The 21421-nt window shown below is 33.4% G+C and overlaps 2 protein-coding genes across 3 annotated transcripts; one reads left to right on the forward strand and one right to left on the reverse strand.

Annotated features, from left to right (window-relative positions):
* Nucleotides 1-1192: 1192 nt before the first annotated feature.
* Nucleotides 1193-7555, reverse strand: LOC133174539 (kelch domain-containing protein 1-like). Its single transcript, XM_061309655.1, has 8 exons — nt 7365-7555; nt 4899-5051; nt 3363-3511; nt 3086-3173; nt 2630-2782; nt 1978-2133; nt 1692-1865; nt 1193-1297 (listed from the first exon to the last, which is right to left on the reverse strand). The coding sequence occupies exons 1-8, from the start codon at nt 7531-7533 to the stop codon at nt 1254-1256; spliced, it is 1086 nt and encodes a 361-aa protein (XP_061165639.1). The 5' UTR covers nt 7534-7555; the 3' UTR covers nt 1193-1253.
* A 3121-nt stretch (nt 7556-10676) lies between these two features.
* On the forward strand, nt 10677-19657 carry LOC133174303 (uncharacterized). Of its 2 annotated transcripts, XM_061309403.1 has the most exons (4): nt 10677-10770; nt 11759-11793; nt 14282-14330; nt 15804-19657. In XM_061309403.1, the coding sequence occupies exons 3-4, from the start codon at nt 14317-14319 to the stop codon at nt 17161-17163; spliced, it is 1374 nt and encodes a 457-aa protein (XP_061165387.1). In that variant the 5' UTR covers nt 10677-10770; nt 11759-11793; nt 14282-14316; the 3' UTR covers nt 17164-19657. The 2 variants fall into 2 exon arrangements, with proteins under 2 accessions (XP_061165387.1, XP_061165390.1); XM_061309406.1 differs by lacking the exon at nt 14282-14330.
* The last annotated feature ends 1764 nt before the right edge of the window (nt 19658-21421 follow it).

Consider the following 21421-nt stretch of genomic DNA (forward strand, 5'->3'; position numbering starts at 1 on the left):
CAAGTTTCTGCATGCTTTATGTGTAATCGCTTTTAAAAATTGCACGTGCAGATTTTCATAACTCACGTAATCGATAACTTAGTAAATCATTATAAAGACAATAAAACATAAAGGGGAATTCTTTATTTTTTATAAAATTTAAAAGAAAATTATACCCGCCTTGTGTAATACAGGCTTTTAGATCCGCTCCCAAGAATCGTGTAATTTTCCAATCGATATATTTCTACGCACCTGTCGGCATGTAAATTTCGTGCATAATTTTTTGAGTTAGCTAAATAATGAGTATGTACATGAAAAGAAAGATGTTTTTCGCTGAAATTGAATTATAAGCATTGACTATATAAATTATTTTGTTCATTGAGAAATGAATCTAAAAAACGAATCGCACACTTTTTTATGAAAGCCTTCGGCTTTCATAAAGTGTGCGATTCGTTTTTTAGATTCATTTCTCAATGAACAAAATAATTTATATAGTCAATCCTATAATGAATGTTTATAAATATTCAATGCATACTAAGTCTCTCTACCTTCAGAGTTTTTATAAATCTACACATATTGATAACTTGCAGATGTTTCTTCATAGTTAAAAAAAATATAAAAGTGAAAGACATGTGTTGAATGTTCCTTTGCTTAAATGCAAAAATGTTAATTCATTAATAACACGTTTATTTTTTTTAATAAAACATTTCTTAATTATCAAAATTGTTCACAGATTAATGTTTAGATTTAAAAGCACTGGTTATATCTTTGTATCCATGAACAGGCCTGTTGGAAGAAACTTCAGAAATTTTCGGTTCAGGGTGGACACTTTCAAGGAAAAATTCTGAATCTGCTGAATTGAACTTTTTTTTGTTTCTTAGCAAAAGAATTCATTTCATGACTCAGAGTCATGTTGATTACACTAGATATAACTTTTCTTGATTCTTCACGTAAAAAGAAATTTGCTCAAGTCAGACAAGCTTTTTAGGAAAGCTAATACTTGTATTAATTTATATCAAGAATGAACATGTGCAAGTATCAAAATTTATCTACTTAAAATTAAATTTCCTGCTAAATTCCTTGAATTTTGATAGCAAACTTAACAAAAATTATGTGATGATGCAATTCATTTCATAAAATTCTAAAGTAAGAACTAGTTTCCTGGTAGTGATCCAAAAAATAGCTGCCCTTCCATGCAGTTCATACACAAATGTACATTAAACTTTGTTTTAATTTTATACTTAATTCATATAAACAAAGATCAAAATATGTTGCTATGAATGGTTTCCATTTTGTAACTGTGTTTTGGTTATATCACCTGGAAGAAATAAAACATGGAAGATGTGAAATTAATGATCAAACAATGGCAGTAAGATGTTCTACTTTACAGGAAGCCTTTTTGTAATCTGTGCTATGTATCTGTTTTTCTTTTTACTAAATACTAATGTAGTAAAAGAGTAAAAAAGTAAAAACAATTTTTTTAATTTCTCAGTAAATGTAAAGCTGACCTACATACAAACTATAAGCTTTTACCTGTGTTGTAATGTGTATAAAATGTTCAAGTAAGAATGTGTGTGTGTGTGTGTGTGAAGATTTACCTGTGTTACATGTGAAGGTGTGTGTGAAGATTTACATGTATTACAAGTGTAGGTGTCTGTGTAGATTCATCTGTATTTACCTTAATCATTGTGTAGGTGTGTGTGTATATTTACCTGTATTAAATGTATAGGTGTCTGTGAAGAATCTCTGACATGCATTGATCTCTGGACAGAAATCAGCTGTTCCTCCATACATTATCACTTTGTCCCCAATTACCCCCAGGGATTGCTGGCTTCTCCCCTCAGGAACTGTCCCATTCTGTTTCACCTGGGTCCAAGTTTTGGATTCTAAAATCAAAAATAAAATATATTTCACCGAAACTTTTCAAATTTTTAAAGTACAATATCAGAGCTTTACAGAAACAAACATTTATTTGAACAACAAATAAAAAAAAATTACCACAATCAAAAACATGGACATCAGCAAAATGTTGGTTCTCTGTCCCTCTTCCCCCAATGACAACCAGTTTACTTCCAACGGAGACAGCAGCATGAAATGACCTTGGTTCTGGCTTTTGTCCTTTTGTTTTCATTTCTGTGTCCCACTTTCTTGTTTCTGAGAGAGTCAATTCCATATAATTAATGCATAAGAATAAAAATTCATATAATGCGTAAGAAAAATGTTCTCTGTTTTTTTTTTTACAATAATTTTGGAGAAGGCTTCTAAGACAGACATTCTTTGTACTAAAGATATGCAGGGCTCACACATAGCCAGTTTCTACAGAGGCTGGAATATTAAAATTGGGAAATTTCGCAAAGTTTTGGAGAAAATCAACATACAGAGTGTAATTAAATATTTTAAAACATGTCACATTTTGTTTTTCTGTTTTTTTAATCAACTTTTTCATTAAGATGCCTATTGTGAAAATCACACCATTGAGTTGGGAAAAAACTTTCCAGATTTTATTTTTTTTTATTTATATTATATTATATTTATATTATAAAAACAGAAATAAAAAAATTGAAGATAGGGAAATAAATTAAGGGTGGGCAAGGATGACAATCAAGTATTTTTTTTCTTATGGCATAAAGATGTAATTCTGTACATTCACCTGTATTAAAAATGTGTATATCATTTTGTCGAGCCTCTATATCCCTTCCTCCAAATATGACAATCTGTTTGTCTACAGCACACATCACATGTGCAGCTCGGGCAGTGGGCACACCAAGATTCATCTGCATTGGGTGTGTCCACTTCTTACTAACTAAAACAGATAAACTTCAGATTTTATACTTATACAGTAAAACACAGCTACATTGTACACGCTTCTAAGGAATTTACACCTACTGCAAAGTAGTTTTCATTCCATTCCTTGTAGTTTTAGAAAATGCTATGAACCTAAAAATTATAAAAAAAAAAAAAAACTGCATTTCCAAAAACAAAGCTCCCCTAGCTCTATAGTTTAATTACACCCTTAAACCTTTACATTTTGATGTAGAAATATTCTTGAAATTTTAATTTTTTATCAGTACAAATTACATATCTCTTTAACTTGTATTTTCAATACCTGTGTCAAAGATATGAAGATCGTTGAACCAGCCAAAATCTGCTCCTGACTGATCTGTCGGCAGTTCATCACTTTCTTCCTCTTCCCACTACGAATAAATCACATTATAATCAAACAATCAAAAACCCAAAATTATGACACCCTTATTGTAGTTTCTGTTTTATAGTAATTGCCAGGACTTCTTAAAAATCTAATTCTAATCTTCATTGAAGACGTAAATATACTGAAAGGTCAGAGGGGTTAATGAACCATAACTATCAGACCATAAAGCCACTACCTCTTCATCATCCTCGTCGTCCAAGTCTCCAGCTTTAGGACCGAACCCTCCGAAGTAGTAAATCCACTGACCCACAGCTACACCCTGCAACTTGTCACGGGGACTTGGGAATGTTCCCTCTGCATCAACAGGTGACCAAGTGTTAGTACCTAAAAAGAATATTCAAACATATACATGTATGTTGATATTATTATAATGAAATCTGCACTCATTTAATTGTGTTTCATTATTTAACTAATCCGACCATCACTCAGGCAAAATTAAACAATATTGTTTACCAACTACAGTATTATTAGTATGTTTGCTTTCAATCTCATAACAAACTTGGAATATCCTGTCTAAAAAGTTTTGTGGTGATTGGTCATAAAAATGAAAGATATGAAAAGTAATCAACAGCAGACATACGTTGAGAACATTTTATCAGACTAACAGAAAAGCTCCTTTGGGTCTAAAATATAAAGCGGATTATATTTTTTCTTTCCCAAATTTATTTGCACGATCTGTATCTGGCCCTAAATTGATTCAATGTTTTGTTCCCAGAGGCTACCAAGTTATAACTTTTATTGAAAAATATGAATATTTACCCTCCAATCTTGAATAAATAGTCAAGTCATAAAATGTATTTTCAAATAAACTTAAAAGAAGAAAATGTGTGTTTACTATTACATGCTAATAAAACATACAGTTAATAGGTAAAATTTTGATACTATTTTTCTATTGTTATTTTTTTTCATCAAGGCATATCCTCCTTTAAAGACAGTTTGAAGCTCTCTTCTTCTAGCCATATTTTATTTTTTTTACTATCTACCCGAAATTCTAAAAACAGCTACTAAAAAGTGACCTCACAACCTATAAACCATTAGGTTTGAAGGAAAACAAAAAGACATGCAATTCCTGGATTTTACAACAACAAAAAATATTTGGGTGGGAGCATAAAATTAGGGTCAGTCAGGTTAATGTTAAAAAACCCCCATATTTTTCCTTTGGTCTGAATCCAGCTGCAGAACTGTCACCCTCCGAAAAAAAAAATACTTACAGACCAGAGAGCTACAGTGACAACCAAAGAAAAAAAATGTATATTTATTATGCACAGAAAAGTTGGTTCTGAATCTATTTCTCCAAATTCTTACCTTTAATTGCAAAAGAGCTCGATTTCAAAAAAATTCCTTGGACCTCTATCAACTACTCTTGTAGTTGGTATCTGCATGAAGCACGTTGAACTGAATTGTCTTGCCACCCAAAATGGCAGCATAAATTGGTGGAATTTTGGAGGCTACTAACAATGGTTATGGGAATTTTTTTGATGTGGAATACGTAAGGAACACATGGTTAGTAATAATTATTTTGAGATGGCAATTTAAATATATGAAAAAATAAATAGAGAAACAGCACATGTTTTCTGTGCAATAAATACGGTAAGCATTTTTTTTCAGTGGGTGGTATTGTAGCTCTTTGGTCATCCATCCCAACTTTTTCAGACCAGTGAGCTACAGAACTGCAGCTAGTCTTAATCTGGTTTGCTGAATAATAACTTACTTATATCAAACTTGAAAAGATCATTAAACCACCCAGTAGAATGACTCAGTCCACCAAACAGGTACAAACAGTTGTCCACAGCTACCAGACTGCCACCAGTACGGGCTGCAGGGGGTTCTCCATTAAAAACGACCTTCTCCCATTTATTTTTTGCTGCAGCAACAGAAATTGTAAAAATTGAGGAAAAAGAAATAAATTACTGTTTAAAAATCAAGAACTTTTGATTTTCAACTCTGATTGTTCCAGATTGCATTTTTTTTTAATTTATATTCTTCATTTCATCTAAAAGAATTGCTTCCAACTTCTTGGGCATATAAGCTATGTTGACATTAATTCCCACCTTAATAATGACATCTGTCCAAAAGCGGTAAAATTTAGTACCAAGTTATAAATGTAGAAACCAAAAACAGATACTGATTCATCAGGTCTGGGCGGCCTCCGTTTTTGGAGGATAGATTTTATCCTCTAAAAACAGAGGATAGAGGTGTCGCCACCTATCGGACTTTTCAAAACAAAGGGCAGTTAACTCTTAACCAAACAAATAACAGCAACTCCTGCATTTATGAACCGTCACTGATTTTTCAACCAAAACAAATAAAAGGTAAAATTTCATAAGATGATGGATAAATCTAGATATTAAAACTATATAACATTATTTTTGTAATTGCTGTCAATCAATTATTCAGTTTAAAGCTTATTTATCAATGATTACCCTTACCTGTCTGAGATGATAATTATAACTAAGCTGATTTTCCGGTACCGTAATTATGTGTTAAGTATTTAACAAAATTTTGATGAAGAATTTTTGAGAAATCAATTATTATTTCAATTAATGAATAATCCTTAAACACATCACATATGTATTTTTTTTTAAATTTATATACACGTATGTATGTACGTGTATATAATTATGTGTTTGAATTTCTTAGTAAACATGTTTATTAAATTATCTTTTTTTATTTATTAAATTTATGCTATTCAAATAATTTATTGATTAAATATTCAGTCTTCGCCAAATCTTTTTTTCAGTACATGTACATGCCCTTCGGGCAGGTTTAACCACTTATTATGCTAGCCCCAACAAATATTTACATGCCCAGATTTTTATCAAGTAATTTTATTCTTATTTGCCTTTTCATGATGAGGAAATGATCCGAAATCCATTTCTATCAATCTATTGTCTCGCCATTAATATTGTTTTCAACGTGTATACTTTTTGTGTCTCCTTTGCAAAAGAGTAAACTATCGTTAAAATTTTATTTGGTGCTCCACTTTAGATGAAAAATCAGACTTTTAAGTACATTTAATGTTATTGGTATTATTTAATTTGATAATACGGAAGCTTTGGTCTCAGAATTTACATGCCCTTCGGGCTTGTAAGTATGCAGTTTCCACATGCCCGCTTCCAATTTTACCAGGTCCCGGGCTTCGGACTCCCGGGATTTGTCGAAGACTGCATGTATATTATTTATTTATTATACAATTCTTCATCAAATCCTTTAATTTTTTATTTGCTTAAATTTTAAGGCAGAGTATATTTTGTGTTTAAAATACGTTTCCTTCTGTTTCCTTTTTTTCTTTTCTTTTTTAATTAAAAGAAAACATGAAAGTAATATTATTTAAGTCTCTATTTATTTGTCTTGATAGGGAAAAACATAAAAACAAAATACCAAGAAATATTAGTAAACAGGGAGCGCAAGAAGAGCCAACTTTGTAAGTGTATTGTAAAAATTCTAGACATAGAATCTAAATCGCCATATACAATCGATAGTTTAATGTTTGAACTTTTATTTAGATGTACTCTGGTGCTTGCACTTTTTGATTAAAGGTAGGCACGAGGCGTTTGAAAATTACCTGTGTTATCCTCTGAAATCGGAGGATAAACTATCCCACATTGAAATGCAGTTTCCATGTATGGTTACAAATTTGGTCGCCATATTGAATTGCTATCCTCCAAAAACGGAGGCCGCCCAGACCTGTTCATCGAACTGCTCAATCTGGTTCATAAATGCCACTGTTTTGTAATATTTTTGAATTTTTATGCTTATGTGAATGTAATCCAACATTACATAAAATGCCTTAAAAGTTTGAACAGAATCTGTTAAGCAATGTTGAGAATATCAACCAAAAACATAAATGATAAATCCGAGAGAGTCAAGCTAGCCTGTTTTAAAAATCCATTAATTATATCACTTGCATGTGAATTTTTATCAATGAATTGAACAATAGAACAAAATTTGTATAGAGGGCTAGCATTTGCGGTTCTACTTCTAGGGCTTAAATTGTTATTTATTGATAAAAATTCAGTGTCTGTGACTATGATATACGTATGTAGAAATTCCAATTCCTAACAATTTTTTTTTCTTAAATTTGCAAATAAAAATATTCATTGTTTTAATCAAAGCTCGTGTTACAAAAAGAACCAGCACATATTAAAAGTAATTCAAAGCCCAAAATCTGCTTTACCAAAGGAAAACTTGATCAGTTCGTTTGTTTCCATGAGTTCATCTGCATGCGACTCTGTATGTGCAACACCTCCGAAAACGTACATGGAATCTTCAGTTACACACGAACATTGACCTTCTCGTGGACTTGGACAGTTATCCGATTCTACTTTATTCCACGTTACTTCCATTGTAACACTCGTAAAAATAATCAAAATATTTACGAAAAGAAAGCTTTTCCCGCGATAATGGTACCGGAAATGTCACAACGGTAGTAATAGTAAAAGGAACTAAGTCAAACTTCTTAGTTCCGATATTATTATTTGGTGGATTTACGTTTTTTCACACATATAAAATGTTGCTTTAATACTTATGCTTTTCCAAAAGAGTGTCTTTTATGAGTTAAATGCAAACAATAATGATATAGCATGCGGAGCAAAATCTGTAAAAAAAAAAAAAAAAAAATCAACTTGACAAATATGAAGGAATATTGTGTTATCTCTCTAATCAGTATATATAGCAAGTTTATTATTATCTCTTTGGTTGTTATTTAGCAACATAGAGAATATCAGATCAAAGTAACATGTTAACAATTATAACATTGACTTAGATGCGTGAGTACAATATATATAACGACTACCAGTGGCGGATCCAGGAATTTTATAACGGGGGGAGGGGGTGCGCAGTAGAAGGCAGGGGGTCTGGGAGCTGACGAATTCTTACAAACGAAGAGGTGTTTTTTCCTTTGATTTTAGAATTATGGACATATAAATTCTACATAAAAAAAAAAATCAAACGGGGGGAGGGGCACGCCCGGCGCGCCGGCGCTGTATCCGCCTTTGACGGTCAGAAAAATTGTGTAGATACATGTATAAGATCATTGGCCTTGTCATGATTTGCTCTTTTTAGGAGCGTTTTTTTTTTTATTTCTAAATTTTTGAATTATTTGTGCATAAATAATTTTAGAGAGTGTTACTTTTATCTATTGATTATGGTGTTCTGCATGCAGGTTCCATGCATTTCACTCGACCAGTAAATCAACATTAAGTCATTTTCTGTCTAAATATATTATTTCAAATGAATTTGATGCATTAGAAATGAAATTCAAACAAACAGAAGCACGGAAAAGGTGGAGGGGGGGGGGATGTCTTTTACCATGCCAAGAAAAGGTACGCATTCTAGTTTTAGAGCGAACTCAATAAAAGCGGAATTAGCGTTAATCTGTGATTTTTCCCCAGGGAGATGTGTGCGAGGCAATTAATGTCAGCAGTTTTGAGGGAAGGATCTTAAGTTTTACTGGTTTGAAATTAAAGCTAGAATACTTATTATTTAGAAGCCTTTGCACCTTTTTTCCTGTTGTTTTTTTTTAAGGGGGGGGGGCGATTTTCCATGCAAATCATATGCAGTTAAAAAAGTAAAAAAAGAAGAAAAAGAAAGTGAAATAAATTGTAGTGAACTAATTAATTGTTCAGTAAAAATTAGACGCCTTTCAAATTTTTCAGTGTTTATATATCAAAATATTTTTTTCCTAGTATAAATTAACATCGGGCACGATGAACTTGGTTGTTGTGGAAGTCTCGCGCCTTATTAAGGTATCATACCGGTAATTGACCAATTGTAGTTCCCTACATATAAAATTATTATTTTTTCCTTTTGAATTTTTTTTTTTTAAATTTCCTTCCAGTCTATTTTTACAATTTTGGTACCTGTGTCTAGTGCATTTTACATATTTTGTAAATAAATAAAGGTTTTTGACAGGAACTATTTTTTTCAGGGCATAGGAGGCTACTTCCTGGGGTAGAAGTTTATTTTTCTTTGACTAAGAAAACGGAAAACTTAGGATCCACCCCCTCAAATCTGCTGCCGTTAATTGTCTCGCCAGCGTTAGGGGAATATGGGTGATTTGCATCAATTACACTTTTATTGACTCCATCGCTGTGGAAAAATGGACGGGATTTCTTGGCATGCTACGTATACAAATTATGTTTACCACACTAAATTTCTAATATTGATAACCAGGACGTTTTACTGAATGTTAATAAACACAGTTTACTTTTAAAAATTAAGCTTACATTTTTAGAAGAAAGCAATGAAATTTGATAACATTTGGTCTTGACATACTAAGTATCATATTTGGGAATATACACTTTCTTTCGTCTTTTAATTTTTACAACATAAAATATAGTGAAATTCGTCAACTATATCGTTTTCACACAAAAGGCATATTCTAGTACGCAGGCTATCTCTTTCAGTATCTTTCCATCTTTCCGTTTTTGGTAGTTAGGATCTAGAGCATCATTCAATGGACCCCATTACGGGACTTATTGTTTCTCAATGTAATTGAATAATAAAAGTTGCATGGTAAAGCCCATGCTTGTTTTCCCCATAGGTTTTTCTAGAAGATACTTCATCCTCACCCTACCCACCCCCTTTTTGGATCCCATTTCTTCTCTATAGTTTCTGTAGAGATGTTAATGTCTCTGGTGTCTTCCTTTCTTTTTCTCTCTCTCATGAGAAAACCTGTGTTTTTGCTTCATGGGGATTACTTTGGGGAAAAAAACCATCTGATGATTCAGTAACTATATATATTTTATACATGTGTATTTACTGTTTTTCAGTATACATTTTACTGAGATAATCTAAAGTAGAAAGGGCATATAATATTACTTTAAACGATAATCTTTCCCTCTAAGTTTTTTGGTGATATAATTTTTTATTTTTATGTACACAATTATATATTGTTTCTTTAACCATGCATAAAATTAGTAGAATTTTTAAAAAGAAATTATTCTTTTTTTCGATACTAAGTGGTGAATGCAGTCTATTTAACTGTTAATGTCTATACTAACGAATCTAGTTATTTTTTCTTTTGTTGAGAAAATACGTGGTTATTTATTTAGCATGATCGTTTGATAATATGATGATTACACATTTTTTAAATATACTTTGTATTTAGATAAAATACTTCGAGAAACTATTTCATTTCATGATTCAGTTAATCTATCTGAATAAATCACATTTTGTTTATTTTTTCTTTTATCACTAAATTGTTCAAGTTTTAAAAATCTTTCTTAGAATGTCTCCGACTAAATATTAATGCAGTGAAAACATGAGCCTTCATTAGTGTCATTCTCTCAGCTGAAAGCGAGCACTCCGCCTATGATAAATCCGCTCCTCTCTCGTGGAAGTTCGGTATTTTCCGTCAATGACTGTAATTTTTTTAAATGAAGTTTAGAAGTGCATCAAACACAGTAAGTAAAGTTGTCTTATTTCATACAGATAAAATAAACTTCGCCGATTAAATCTCGCTCTACTCATTATTGAGGTCATTTTCTGTTAATAGAAGCAAAATAATTACTTCCGTTATTGAACCGAAAAAGAAAATATTTTGTTGACAGATCTACCGGCCTTTCTGCGTTGAAAAACAGGTAAATTGTGAATAACACCTTATCTATATCATCAAAATTGCATTGTTAGCTAAGTATTAAATCATAAATATATGATTACAGTCGAAATACTTATGAAAAATGAGATTTTTTGAGAAAAAAAGGAAACTCACTAGAGAGAGGCCCATTAAGGGATTATTTTTCTTTGTGATATTAACTACGAAAAGAAATTGAACAAAAGTATCCTAAAATTTCGATGCGTAAAAAGAAAAAAAAACAAATTTATCTTATGTCGAAAATTAAATGTAAAAATGCATAGTTTGCATTTAGTTTTAGTTATATTTAGTTGGATTTTTATCTTAAGTGAACAATTATATAAATTTAGAGTTGAGATATTTTAACCTTATCTGTTTCATTTCTTGAATGAAACCAAAGCGGAAAAGTAAAGTTTGAATGAATAAGTACAAATTCAAATATATTTTATTCTCTATTTGTATACTTAGTGGCACATGTATTCATAAAAGAATGCCCCCATTTTACCCCTCACGAATGTTGAAAATTACTTGTGGTCTGGTTGAGACAGTGTTCATTTTCTAATGAGTTGTTTCTTTTATTTGTGAAATTATTATGTCACTTTAAATGTGATAATTTTATTTGTGCACTTACAAGTCATCAAAACCATTAACATGACTGAACATATACATATGACAGCTCTACCATAAACAAAATCGTGACCAGGTTCTTGTAAAGTAATAAATGCTGAATAAAAACTTACTCCCTACTGTAAAAGATCATTAAATTCTAACCCTTGTTTCCAGAGCACTTCCTTCTGTAAACATGACAATAAATCAAACTGTGAATAAAGATTTTGTTGACAAATATATGAATTTGTTAAGTCGATGTTTTTTTGACAAAAGTCTTGTACTTTTGTAATATTTGTAATAAGTTAAAAGTTGAACTTAAGTTCATCCTATAAAATGTTTTCCAAAATTGCTGTTATTTGATAGCCAGTTTTATTTTTGTATTGCAGCAAAAGGAGACAGGAGGGCCGGGAATGAATTAATGGTAAGTTTACGTGTCGCAAATTTATTTAAACTTATATTGTGCCTCTAGGACACCATCTGTAGGATGCCAGCATGCTATAACTCAACTGGTTTATTGACACATTATCTGAGAAAGGCCTATTTCCAAATATCAAAAAAAAAATTTGTTAAAATTACCGAGGGTATGTTGGTTATAAGTGAATTACAGTCAAACCTCATTATCTTGAAGTAGAAGGACCAAGAAAAAAACTTGGAGATATTCAAGTACTTGAGATATCGGGAGTTAAATACTTAAAGAATAAGTGGTTGGGACTTCCAATTCACTTTGACATATTCATGGTATTTAAGATATTAGTGTTTGAGATACCAAAGTTCAACTGTACCTATATTTACAAGTAAATGGCAATTACATTTAGTCAAAAAAATATTTAAAAAGAAAAAGGAGGCAGGTAGCTGACAAAATGGGGTAGGGGGAGACTTGGTCATCACTGAAGAAGAAAAGATTAAGAAGAAACAGCCTAGAGATACAAGCCTCTGAAATTTTTAGTGGCATAATATGTAATTTCAGAGAAACAGAAGTCATATACAAGTAGAATTCCCTGATGTTTTCTTTAGTGTAAAGTTCTTGTAAACTACTTGAATTTGTCATGTTTATTTGTCAATGAAGTGGAGATATGCATGATGTCAAGTTGGTGAAATGTAGTACGAGAAAATAAATTTTAAAAACAACTTTAAACATTAAGAAGTTAAAATTTATTTAAAGTTTAAGTAGCAGACACTTCAAGTAGAATTTTTTTTTTCTTGACACAAAGTAGGGGGTTGTTTTTTGTGCTAAGAAAAAAAAACATCGAATGCCTGTGGTATAAATTTTAAGGTCCCTTGGTACATACATGTACTCTCTGCACACTGAAAAGTGTTCCATATTCCATAGTACTTCTATGCAGTTAGATTGATGTGCTCTTTGATTTAAAAAATTGAATAAATTGAAAGCTAATATGTTGATATACACAGTTTGTATGGGTATTCAATTCAAGGATTCTTCTTAATTAGACCAGGATGAAGTAATTGAATAGTTTATTTGCAATGTGTTTTCCTCATTCAATCAAGCAGCAGTGATTTCTGATCATGAATAGTTAAATATTTGTCTTTAAACATTTTCCTGGAGAAGGAGGGGGGGGGGGGGAGTAATATATACTATATTATTTTTTGAAAGTTCAAAAAAAAAATTCTTTTCATTAAGGCATACAGGATCCTTAGAATTTTTGTCCCCTGCTTTCACTGAAAGTGGGGGATATTAATTTGGGTCTGTCTGACCGTCCGTTCGTCTGTATTTCTGTCTGTCTGTAACACTTTCGTTTCTGCGCGATATCTCAAGAACCCTTTGAGCTTTCGCAATGAAATTTTGCATAACAACTCCCTATGGCCTAAAGAAGAATCCTATTGATTTTGAGGTCAAAGGTCAAGGTTATAAATTAATAAATTCTGTCTGTTTTAACACTTTCGTTTCTGTGCGATATCTCGTGAATTCTTTGAGCTTTTGCAATGAAAATTTACATAACAACTCCTTGTGTCCTAAGGAAGACCCCTATTGATTTTGAGGTCAAAAGGTCAAAGTTCAAGGTGATAAATTCATAAATTCAGTCTGTGTAACACTTTCATTTCTGGGCAATAGCTCAAGAAGCTTTTGAGCTTTTACAATGAAATTTTATATACCATAACTGCCTGTGGCCTCTCTCGCCCCTCTCAAACTGTCCCGCTCCGTTTTTTTTTTTATTTATTGTATTAAAAGTCGCTTGGCATTATTTTTAGCACAGGGGTATGTGGAGAGTTGTTACTTATAATACAGGTTGTCAGCGGACTTTATATTCTAATTACATCTATTAGAACTGTTTAGTAAAGGCTAAATTAGACAACATGTATTGTGTAAAATTTTGACAATATCGAATGTGAATATAAACGTTATATGTGACCTAATCTTTATATCCATATTGGCATTTTTTAATTTGCTTCAATATACATGTATACATTTAATAATTCTACAAATCGGGGGGGGGGGGGGGGGGGGGGGGGGAGGGAGACCCCCCCCTCCCGGACTGCGCATGCTCTTCTTTTTTTTCCCTAAGTGGGGGACACAAATTCTTTGAATTAGCTTGTTTCCATAAATTCATTTAGCATAATTAATTCATACAAACATACAAATTTTCAAAAATTGCAAACATTATTCAATTTGTATGCACATACACACCTGTGTGGTTTATATGGCACTGTAAATTGGAATGCTTAGATAACATCACATGTTTATGTAAGGGCATGATTCGGAACTGTTAAGATAGCTGTACATAATATCATGATAGTCAAACATGTAATATAATTGGTGTTTTAATGTGAACAAAATAATCTTTCAATTCTACAATATACACAGATGAGAGCAGTATTGTTGATAAATACATGTAATAAGGTAGAATGTTCTATCTTTAAAATGATATTGTCATACCAGGGTTTTTTTTCAGGGTCTGTAGGAGGCTGAAATAAGGCCCCATTCCCAATGCTGAAAAGCAGGTATTTTTCCCAATTTTTGCTTTAAAATTCCCAAACAATGAACAAATGTCAAAGCAGAGTAGCCTTATTGATCATAAATCTCCTTCATGGGCCCACAGATTACAATTTTTGCCTCAAAATTGTTAAGTAAACTTTTTTTTTTCAAATTGAAAGCCAAAAGGAGTCCAATTATACCTACTCTATGCACTGGTTTGATCTTTTTCAGTACTTCTTTGTATAAATTGTTTTTTTTTCCAGTTCCAAGCAAATGTAGCTATTTTTTCCCAATAGGGAAGGCCCAGGCCCTTGAACTCTAGACCTAAAAAAATCTCTGCATGATATGGACCCAGTTTAATGATAGATGTGGTGAGGGTTTGTCCCTATCGAGTCAAGTTAAAGTATTCAACTAACGTGTAATCTAAATAAAAATATTTTTTTAAAATAAAAATCTTATCCAAATGTGGGTTGTGGGATTGTCGAAAAAAAAATTGACATTTGAAGGTTATTTACGAAGTCAGTCCAAGACAGATTTGTATTGGAGAGGGAGGAGGTGTCATCTAATAGGTCTTCATAGCATGATGCCTCACTGAATTTGTTAAAAAAAATATTGCTAAGCCAGGAATGTACATTGATTCTGACCAAGAATTGTGTATTCAAATCGACATTGAAGCACAGTTCTTAAATTTCGATAAGAGAAAAGGGGATTTGCTTTAAAAAATTGTATTCCTTACATGAAAATGAACATACATGTATTCCAATCAACTACATGTTTTATTGCTGGAGTTTAAATAAGTAAGCCTATCAAATTAAAATTGGAACCTTTGATCCACTCCCATAGATCCTTGTGTAGCGATTATAGGAGTGGAATTAAGAATCTAGTTTTTATAAATTGGTTATTGAGCACACAGTATGTGTACTTAATTTTTTTTTAGCGGAATTCATACTTTGGCACATTTTGCACTGTCTGTAGTCTGTTTGTCACCAAGAAATGAATTCTTATTGAATTGATGATGATGAAAATAAACAACACAACTATTACTCCATTATACACAATTTCTTTAAAATTTGAATATTTACATTTTCAATAAATTTCCCCTATGATTCTTGACAAAATAGAATACAGTTCATTTTCTCATGAACTAACATGAATGGGCATGAATATCTCCATAATGATTGTTACGTCATAATACCTTACTTGACGTCAAAACTATAGTGCAAACTGTTTTGCTTTAAAAATGACAGTTGAATGGCGTTATTTGTGGCAAATCATCAGAAAAATAATGTAAATATAAGAAATGAATTTAATTTTTGAAAATTCATGAGGTACATGAACTACAACACTTTAGCCAGCATAGTTATAATGAAGCGCTAACGTGCTTCATGAAATATGCCGGCATGAAGCGTCGAAGTTCATGTCCTCATGAATCTTCAAAAATTAAATTCATTTCTTAAATATATTTAACACAAATACAAATATACGTATTTTACTTGCAGTGAAACCAGATTAATGGATGGAAGACGACTGAGAAGTGGCCGAAAACAAACTCGCTATAAACTCCATAGAGAACGTCTTCGAAAGCCTTCACTAGTAGACAGTTACTCTACGGATGATGAAAGCCGCCCCAGTTCTCGTCGATACTCGCGCACAGCTTTCCCATTATTTTCAAACCACTCTGATGATGAGGTTATTCAATCACACAGTAGTGGCACAGGAAGTGGGTTGAAAGTTTCCCATTCTACGCCGTCATGTCTACTGCTTCAAGCAGCTGCAGATCTAGAAGATACAAATCAGGATTGTTTCCCTTTTGTACATCTGCCACTGGACTGCAAGCTGAAAATTTTGTCCTACTTAAGCTCCTTTGAAAAAGGGCAAAGCATGAGAGTGTGTAAGAACTGGTACCAACTTCTGCAGACTCCCAGTTTGTGGTCCAACGTTGTGATGTGGGATTTCCCACTGACGTGTGTCCCGTCTGCCAGAGGTAACCTCCACAGTCCCGGCGACTGCTACAGCTGCTACAAAAGGAGGGTCCAGGGCTTCGCTGGCTTCCTGATAAAAATCCAGCCTCTGATAAGAAGATTTGAGTTTAAATTTGACATCGGTCAAGTAAAAGATGGATTTCTAGCCATGTTTAGGAGTCTTATGTGCTATGTTTCCTTTCGAGAGGTTAAATACATGCTGTTCAACTGGAAGGATACACCAGCTAGACCGTTCTGGCTGGAAGAATTTACGCAATGCAAATGTAGAGAGGATGTTCTGTACTCGAACAGGTGCAGGACAAGGAAATACATTGCTTTCTTTGAAGAACTGGCTAATTATCTCACAAAAATTGAAACTTTAATACTGCCATTTGATTGGTCCTGCATGAAAAACATTGAAAATGTCACTAGACTAAAAACTTTGAAGACCCTGGTTCTTGAGAAGAGCAGCGTCTTTCAGTCTATTCAGCAGTCAAGGTTAGACAAGCTCTTATCAGGATTACCAGTGTTGCGGCAGCTGATGCTAGAAATCTGGACTCCAAGTGGAGTCGGAATGATGAAGTACGATCTCAGTTCCGAGTCCCTGGAATTCCTTGACGTGTCACAGAGTCGAGGATTTTATCTGAGGTCTCTCAACATGCCCAGACTGAAACGGTTTCGCGTGGCGCGTCATCCTTGGAATGGTCCTGTAGTTTGTCCCACACGTCTGAACATGCCGTGTCTGTACGACGTACTGAGACACGGGACTCCGAATCTGATGAAATTAAACGAACACTATCTAGAAGATGATTGGAAGGATGCTTGCTATCCGAGACTGGAGGAGGTCTTTAAATCTGTCTGCTCATGCCGCAGACACAAAACAGGGTGGATGATGTAAATGGTTGTGTTCTTAAGAGTGTTTTGTTAGAGATGATCCTGCCTTAGTGGTTGTTTTTGGTACAAGTGTACTATTTTTTTGTTTTCATATTATCCATTTAGTATCTTAAAGAATATTAAAAAAAAAAAATTGGCATACATATTGTGATTTAGAATTTAATATCCATACATCAGCAAAGGATAAGGTACACTTAAGGGCTCCTTTTGGCTCCTATTTTGGGATGTATTGCAATAGTTCATAATCAAAAATTTGTGATCACTGACGTTTAAAAGGGAGTATTGATTTTTGATGATCCAAAACACAAAGGTCACTGGTGGAAGGTCACAAATTTCCAGAGGCTCAATATTCATTTCTTCATTTTAAAGGCAGTTTTTGTTTCAAAAACACAGACTGCAAGTTTATCTACCAAATTTTCATATTTAGAATCTTGAAGATTGTTTATGAAAATCTGAGATAGCTTTTATATGTTCAGATTACAGTTCTGTGTTAAGTGAAAAGCAAACTAAAGTTTGATGAAATTCTCCAGAATTGAGAAAAAGGAAAAATGTTTTAATTAACACTCTCTGGTGATTTTTGTATTTTGAATCAAAATGACTGCTGGTTTTCAAACAAGTATGAATTAAGATTTTTAATTATAAACTTTCACAATTTTACTTTTGATTTTTAATGTCAAATAACAATTATGGGCCAAAAACACACCTTATCCTTTCATGCACTGATCTGATTAGTGATATACTATGCACACATTTAACAAGTTTTTTTCGTAGGTGTCATATTTTCTGTAAAATAATCATGAGATGTAATCATAATTCCGCACAATTTTGATAAATATTCACTCATTTTTGGTTAATTCATTTCATTATATTTTTGGTTACATACATTGTTTATGAACTACTTAACTTGGTTAATAACAGAACCTTTTCAAGTAGCGAAGTGCAATTCTTTTATTCAGGTAACGGTTAGACATGCAGGGACAACGTGTAATGTTTGAATGTGTAAATTGCAAAGTAAGGATTACAAAATTTTAAAAAAGAAGGTTCGTGTGCCTAGTTCAACAGAGGATGTTTTATACCTTTTCATATTTGTTTAACAAAGAAACCTCTATGCCGAGATAATTTTATTGCTTCACCTGTTACAGCATTGCGTAATAAGTCTAGAATAGATAAGCCATACAAAATAAACCCCGTTCCTAATTTCCAGCACGGAATAAATATACCACAGATTTTTAAATGTGACAAACTTGCACTATAACAGGGGTTCTGAGCTCGGATTTCTGGCTGATATTTTTTTATTAAAATTTAGTTTTAACAGGAAGTTTATTTGTTAGGTATAGACTGTTGAAAATGGCTTATTTTGTTATTTTTTTATGTCAGTGATGTTTGTTGATTTTGACTTTATTAGTGATTACTCAGTTTGTTTGATTTAAAATTTTTTGATGGTGGGCGATATGTGTAGATGATTTACAACTTCCTTAGAAATAAGTATACTCTTAGGCATTCCTCAACAAGTTACCTACCTGTAATACCTGTACCACATTTGTTGAAATGAGAGTTTTTGCCCCCCTTAACCCCCCCCTCCTTTCCCCTATTTGTCTTTTTCATCTGAAAAACATATGTGTCACTTCTTAACACATAAAAATTAGTCTCATAAATAATGCCTTAAACCTAAAGATGTTTTTTTTTAATTACTTGCAGTGAAGTTAATTATTGTATTAAAAGGAAAGAGGGTTTAGTTTTCTTAATTTCCATGCATTTCAAAATGACTTCAGCTACATTGTGACAAAGTGCTCTTTTTCTCCAATATCTTGATATGGTGCCCTGCAGTGTGCTTATTGGGGCAAATACAGTATGCTATTACATCATACAAGATAAAACTTGTATGAGACAAAAATTATCTAAAATGAATTAAATATTTTACCTACACATTCAGAGTATTAAAAGATTATTGGAAATTCATCAATAAAAGAAGAGTTGGCGAGAATGAGTATTTTCCCATTTCAATGTATACTGTTCACTTAACATGCTTAAGAAAATATTGTATTTTTTTTAACGCAATGTTACATTTTTTATTAGTCAGTTCATGAATGAAGAATCAACTGATCTCAAAAGAAAAATTCTATATTTTTCTGGCAATGTCTCATTCATTTTTAACAAGACCTTCATGTGGTTATAGAACGTTACGAAATAATCATGCTGATAAGTACGAAATAACCCAGGAATTCATCAGATTATGTATACTGTTCATTGTATAAAATTTAAATCCATAAATCATTTTGTATGATTTGTTACTTAGGATCTTTGACTTGTTGATTTCTGTACATGTATAATTATGTAGTTTATACAGTGAATCTGTTGAAGGTTTTCAGGTGAATGTTGTAATCTTATGGCTAGCTGATTATGCCATAGAGAGAAAAAAGATCATGAGAATCAAAAGTATTTCTGTCTCAATACTTTTTCTAATGATTATATTGTTAATAAAATGTTTAAAAACTGATTATATGAGTTTTCATTAGAGATCAGTCAAGTATCTGCTTCAGCATTCCAGATGGCTTCAAGTTTGTTCACTGTCAAGTGCAGGGAGCACCTGTATGGTGTTAGAATGTTAACAAGTGTCACCGGGTTCCGGGTTATCAGTCATATCAGTCAATATATTTTGTCTCGATAGCTCAGTGGATTGAGCTCTTGCAAGCTACAAGTTCGGATTGGACTTGTTTTTAGCTCACCTTGACGAAGTCGAGATGAGCTTATGCTATACCCCCGGCGTCGGCGTTAGCGTCGGCGTCCCGGTTAAAGTTTTAGGAGCAAGTCCCATTCCCAAGTAACTATAAGCCCTACCTTGACCAAACTTGCATGGATGATGCATCTAGGGATGGACACTACCACACTTGCTTCGGATGCTGGATATGACCTAGATTTTCCAGATGATTGACCAGGTTAAAGTTTTTGGAGCAGGTCCATTCCCAAGGAATTATAAGCCCTACCTGGACCAAACTTGCATGGATGATGCATCTAGGGATGGACACTACAACACTTGCTTCGGATGCTGGATCTGACCTAGATTTTCCAGATGAGTGACCAGGTTAAAGTTTTTGGAGCAGGTCAATTCCCAAGTAACTATAAGCCCTACCTGGACCAAACTTGCATGGATGATGCATCTAGGGATGGACACTACCACACTTGCTTCGGATGCTGGATCTGACCTACATTTTCCAGATGAGTGACCAGGTTAAAGTTTTTGGAGCAGGTCCATTCCCAAGTAACTATAAGCCTTACCTGGACCAAACTTGCATGGATGATGCATCTAGGGATGGACACTACCACACTTGCTTCGGATGCTGGATCTGACCTAGATTTTCCAGATGAGTGACCAGGTTAAAGTTTTTGGAGCAGGTCCATTCCCAAGGAATTATAAGCCCTACCTGGACCAAACTTGCATGGTTGATGCATCTAGGGATGGACACTACAACACTTGCTTCGGATGCTGGATCTGACCTAGATTTTCCAGATGAGTGACCAGGTTAAAGTTTTTGGAGCAGGTCAATTCCCAAGTAACTATAAGCCCTACCTGGACCAAACTTGCATGGATGATGCATCTAGGGATGGACACTACCACACTTGCTTCAGATGCTGGATCTGACCTAGATTTTCCAGATGAGTGACTAGGTTAAAGTTTTTGGAGCAGGTACCCAATTATAAGCCCTACCTGGACCAAACCTGCATGGATGATGCATCAAAGGAAGGACTCTACCATACTTGCTTCAGATGCTGGATCTGACCTACATTTTCCAGATGAGTGACTAGATTAAAGTTTTTGGAGCAGGTCTATTCCCAAGTGATTATTTAAGCCTTACCTTGACCAAACTTTCGTGGATAATGCATCTAGGGATGGACGCTACCACACTTGCTTGGGATGCTGGATCTGACCTAGATTTTCCAGATGAGTGACCAGGTTAAAGTTTTTGGAACAGGTCCATTCCCAAGTAACTAAAAGCCCTACCTGGACCAAATTTGCATGGATGATACATCTAGGGATAGACACTACCATATTTGCTTCAGATGCTGGATCTGACCTAGATTTTCCAGATGATTGATCAGGTTAAAGTTTTTTTGGAGCAGGTCCATTCCCAAGTAAATATAAGCCCTACCTGGACCAAACTTGCATGGATGATGCATCTAGGGATGTACACTAACTAACCTGCTTTGGATTCTGGATCTGACCTAGATTTTCCACATGAGTGAATTTTAGCCATATTTTAACC

Source organism: Saccostrea echinata, unplaced genomic scaffold, assembly GCF_033153115.1.
Source record: "Saccostrea echinata isolate AGI-Se365-2 ecotype Australia unplaced genomic scaffold, CSIRO_AGI_Sech_v1 ptg000002l, whole genome shotgun sequence".
Taxonomy (NCBI): domain Eukaryota; kingdom Metazoa; phylum Mollusca; class Bivalvia; order Ostreida; family Ostreidae; genus Saccostrea; species Saccostrea echinata.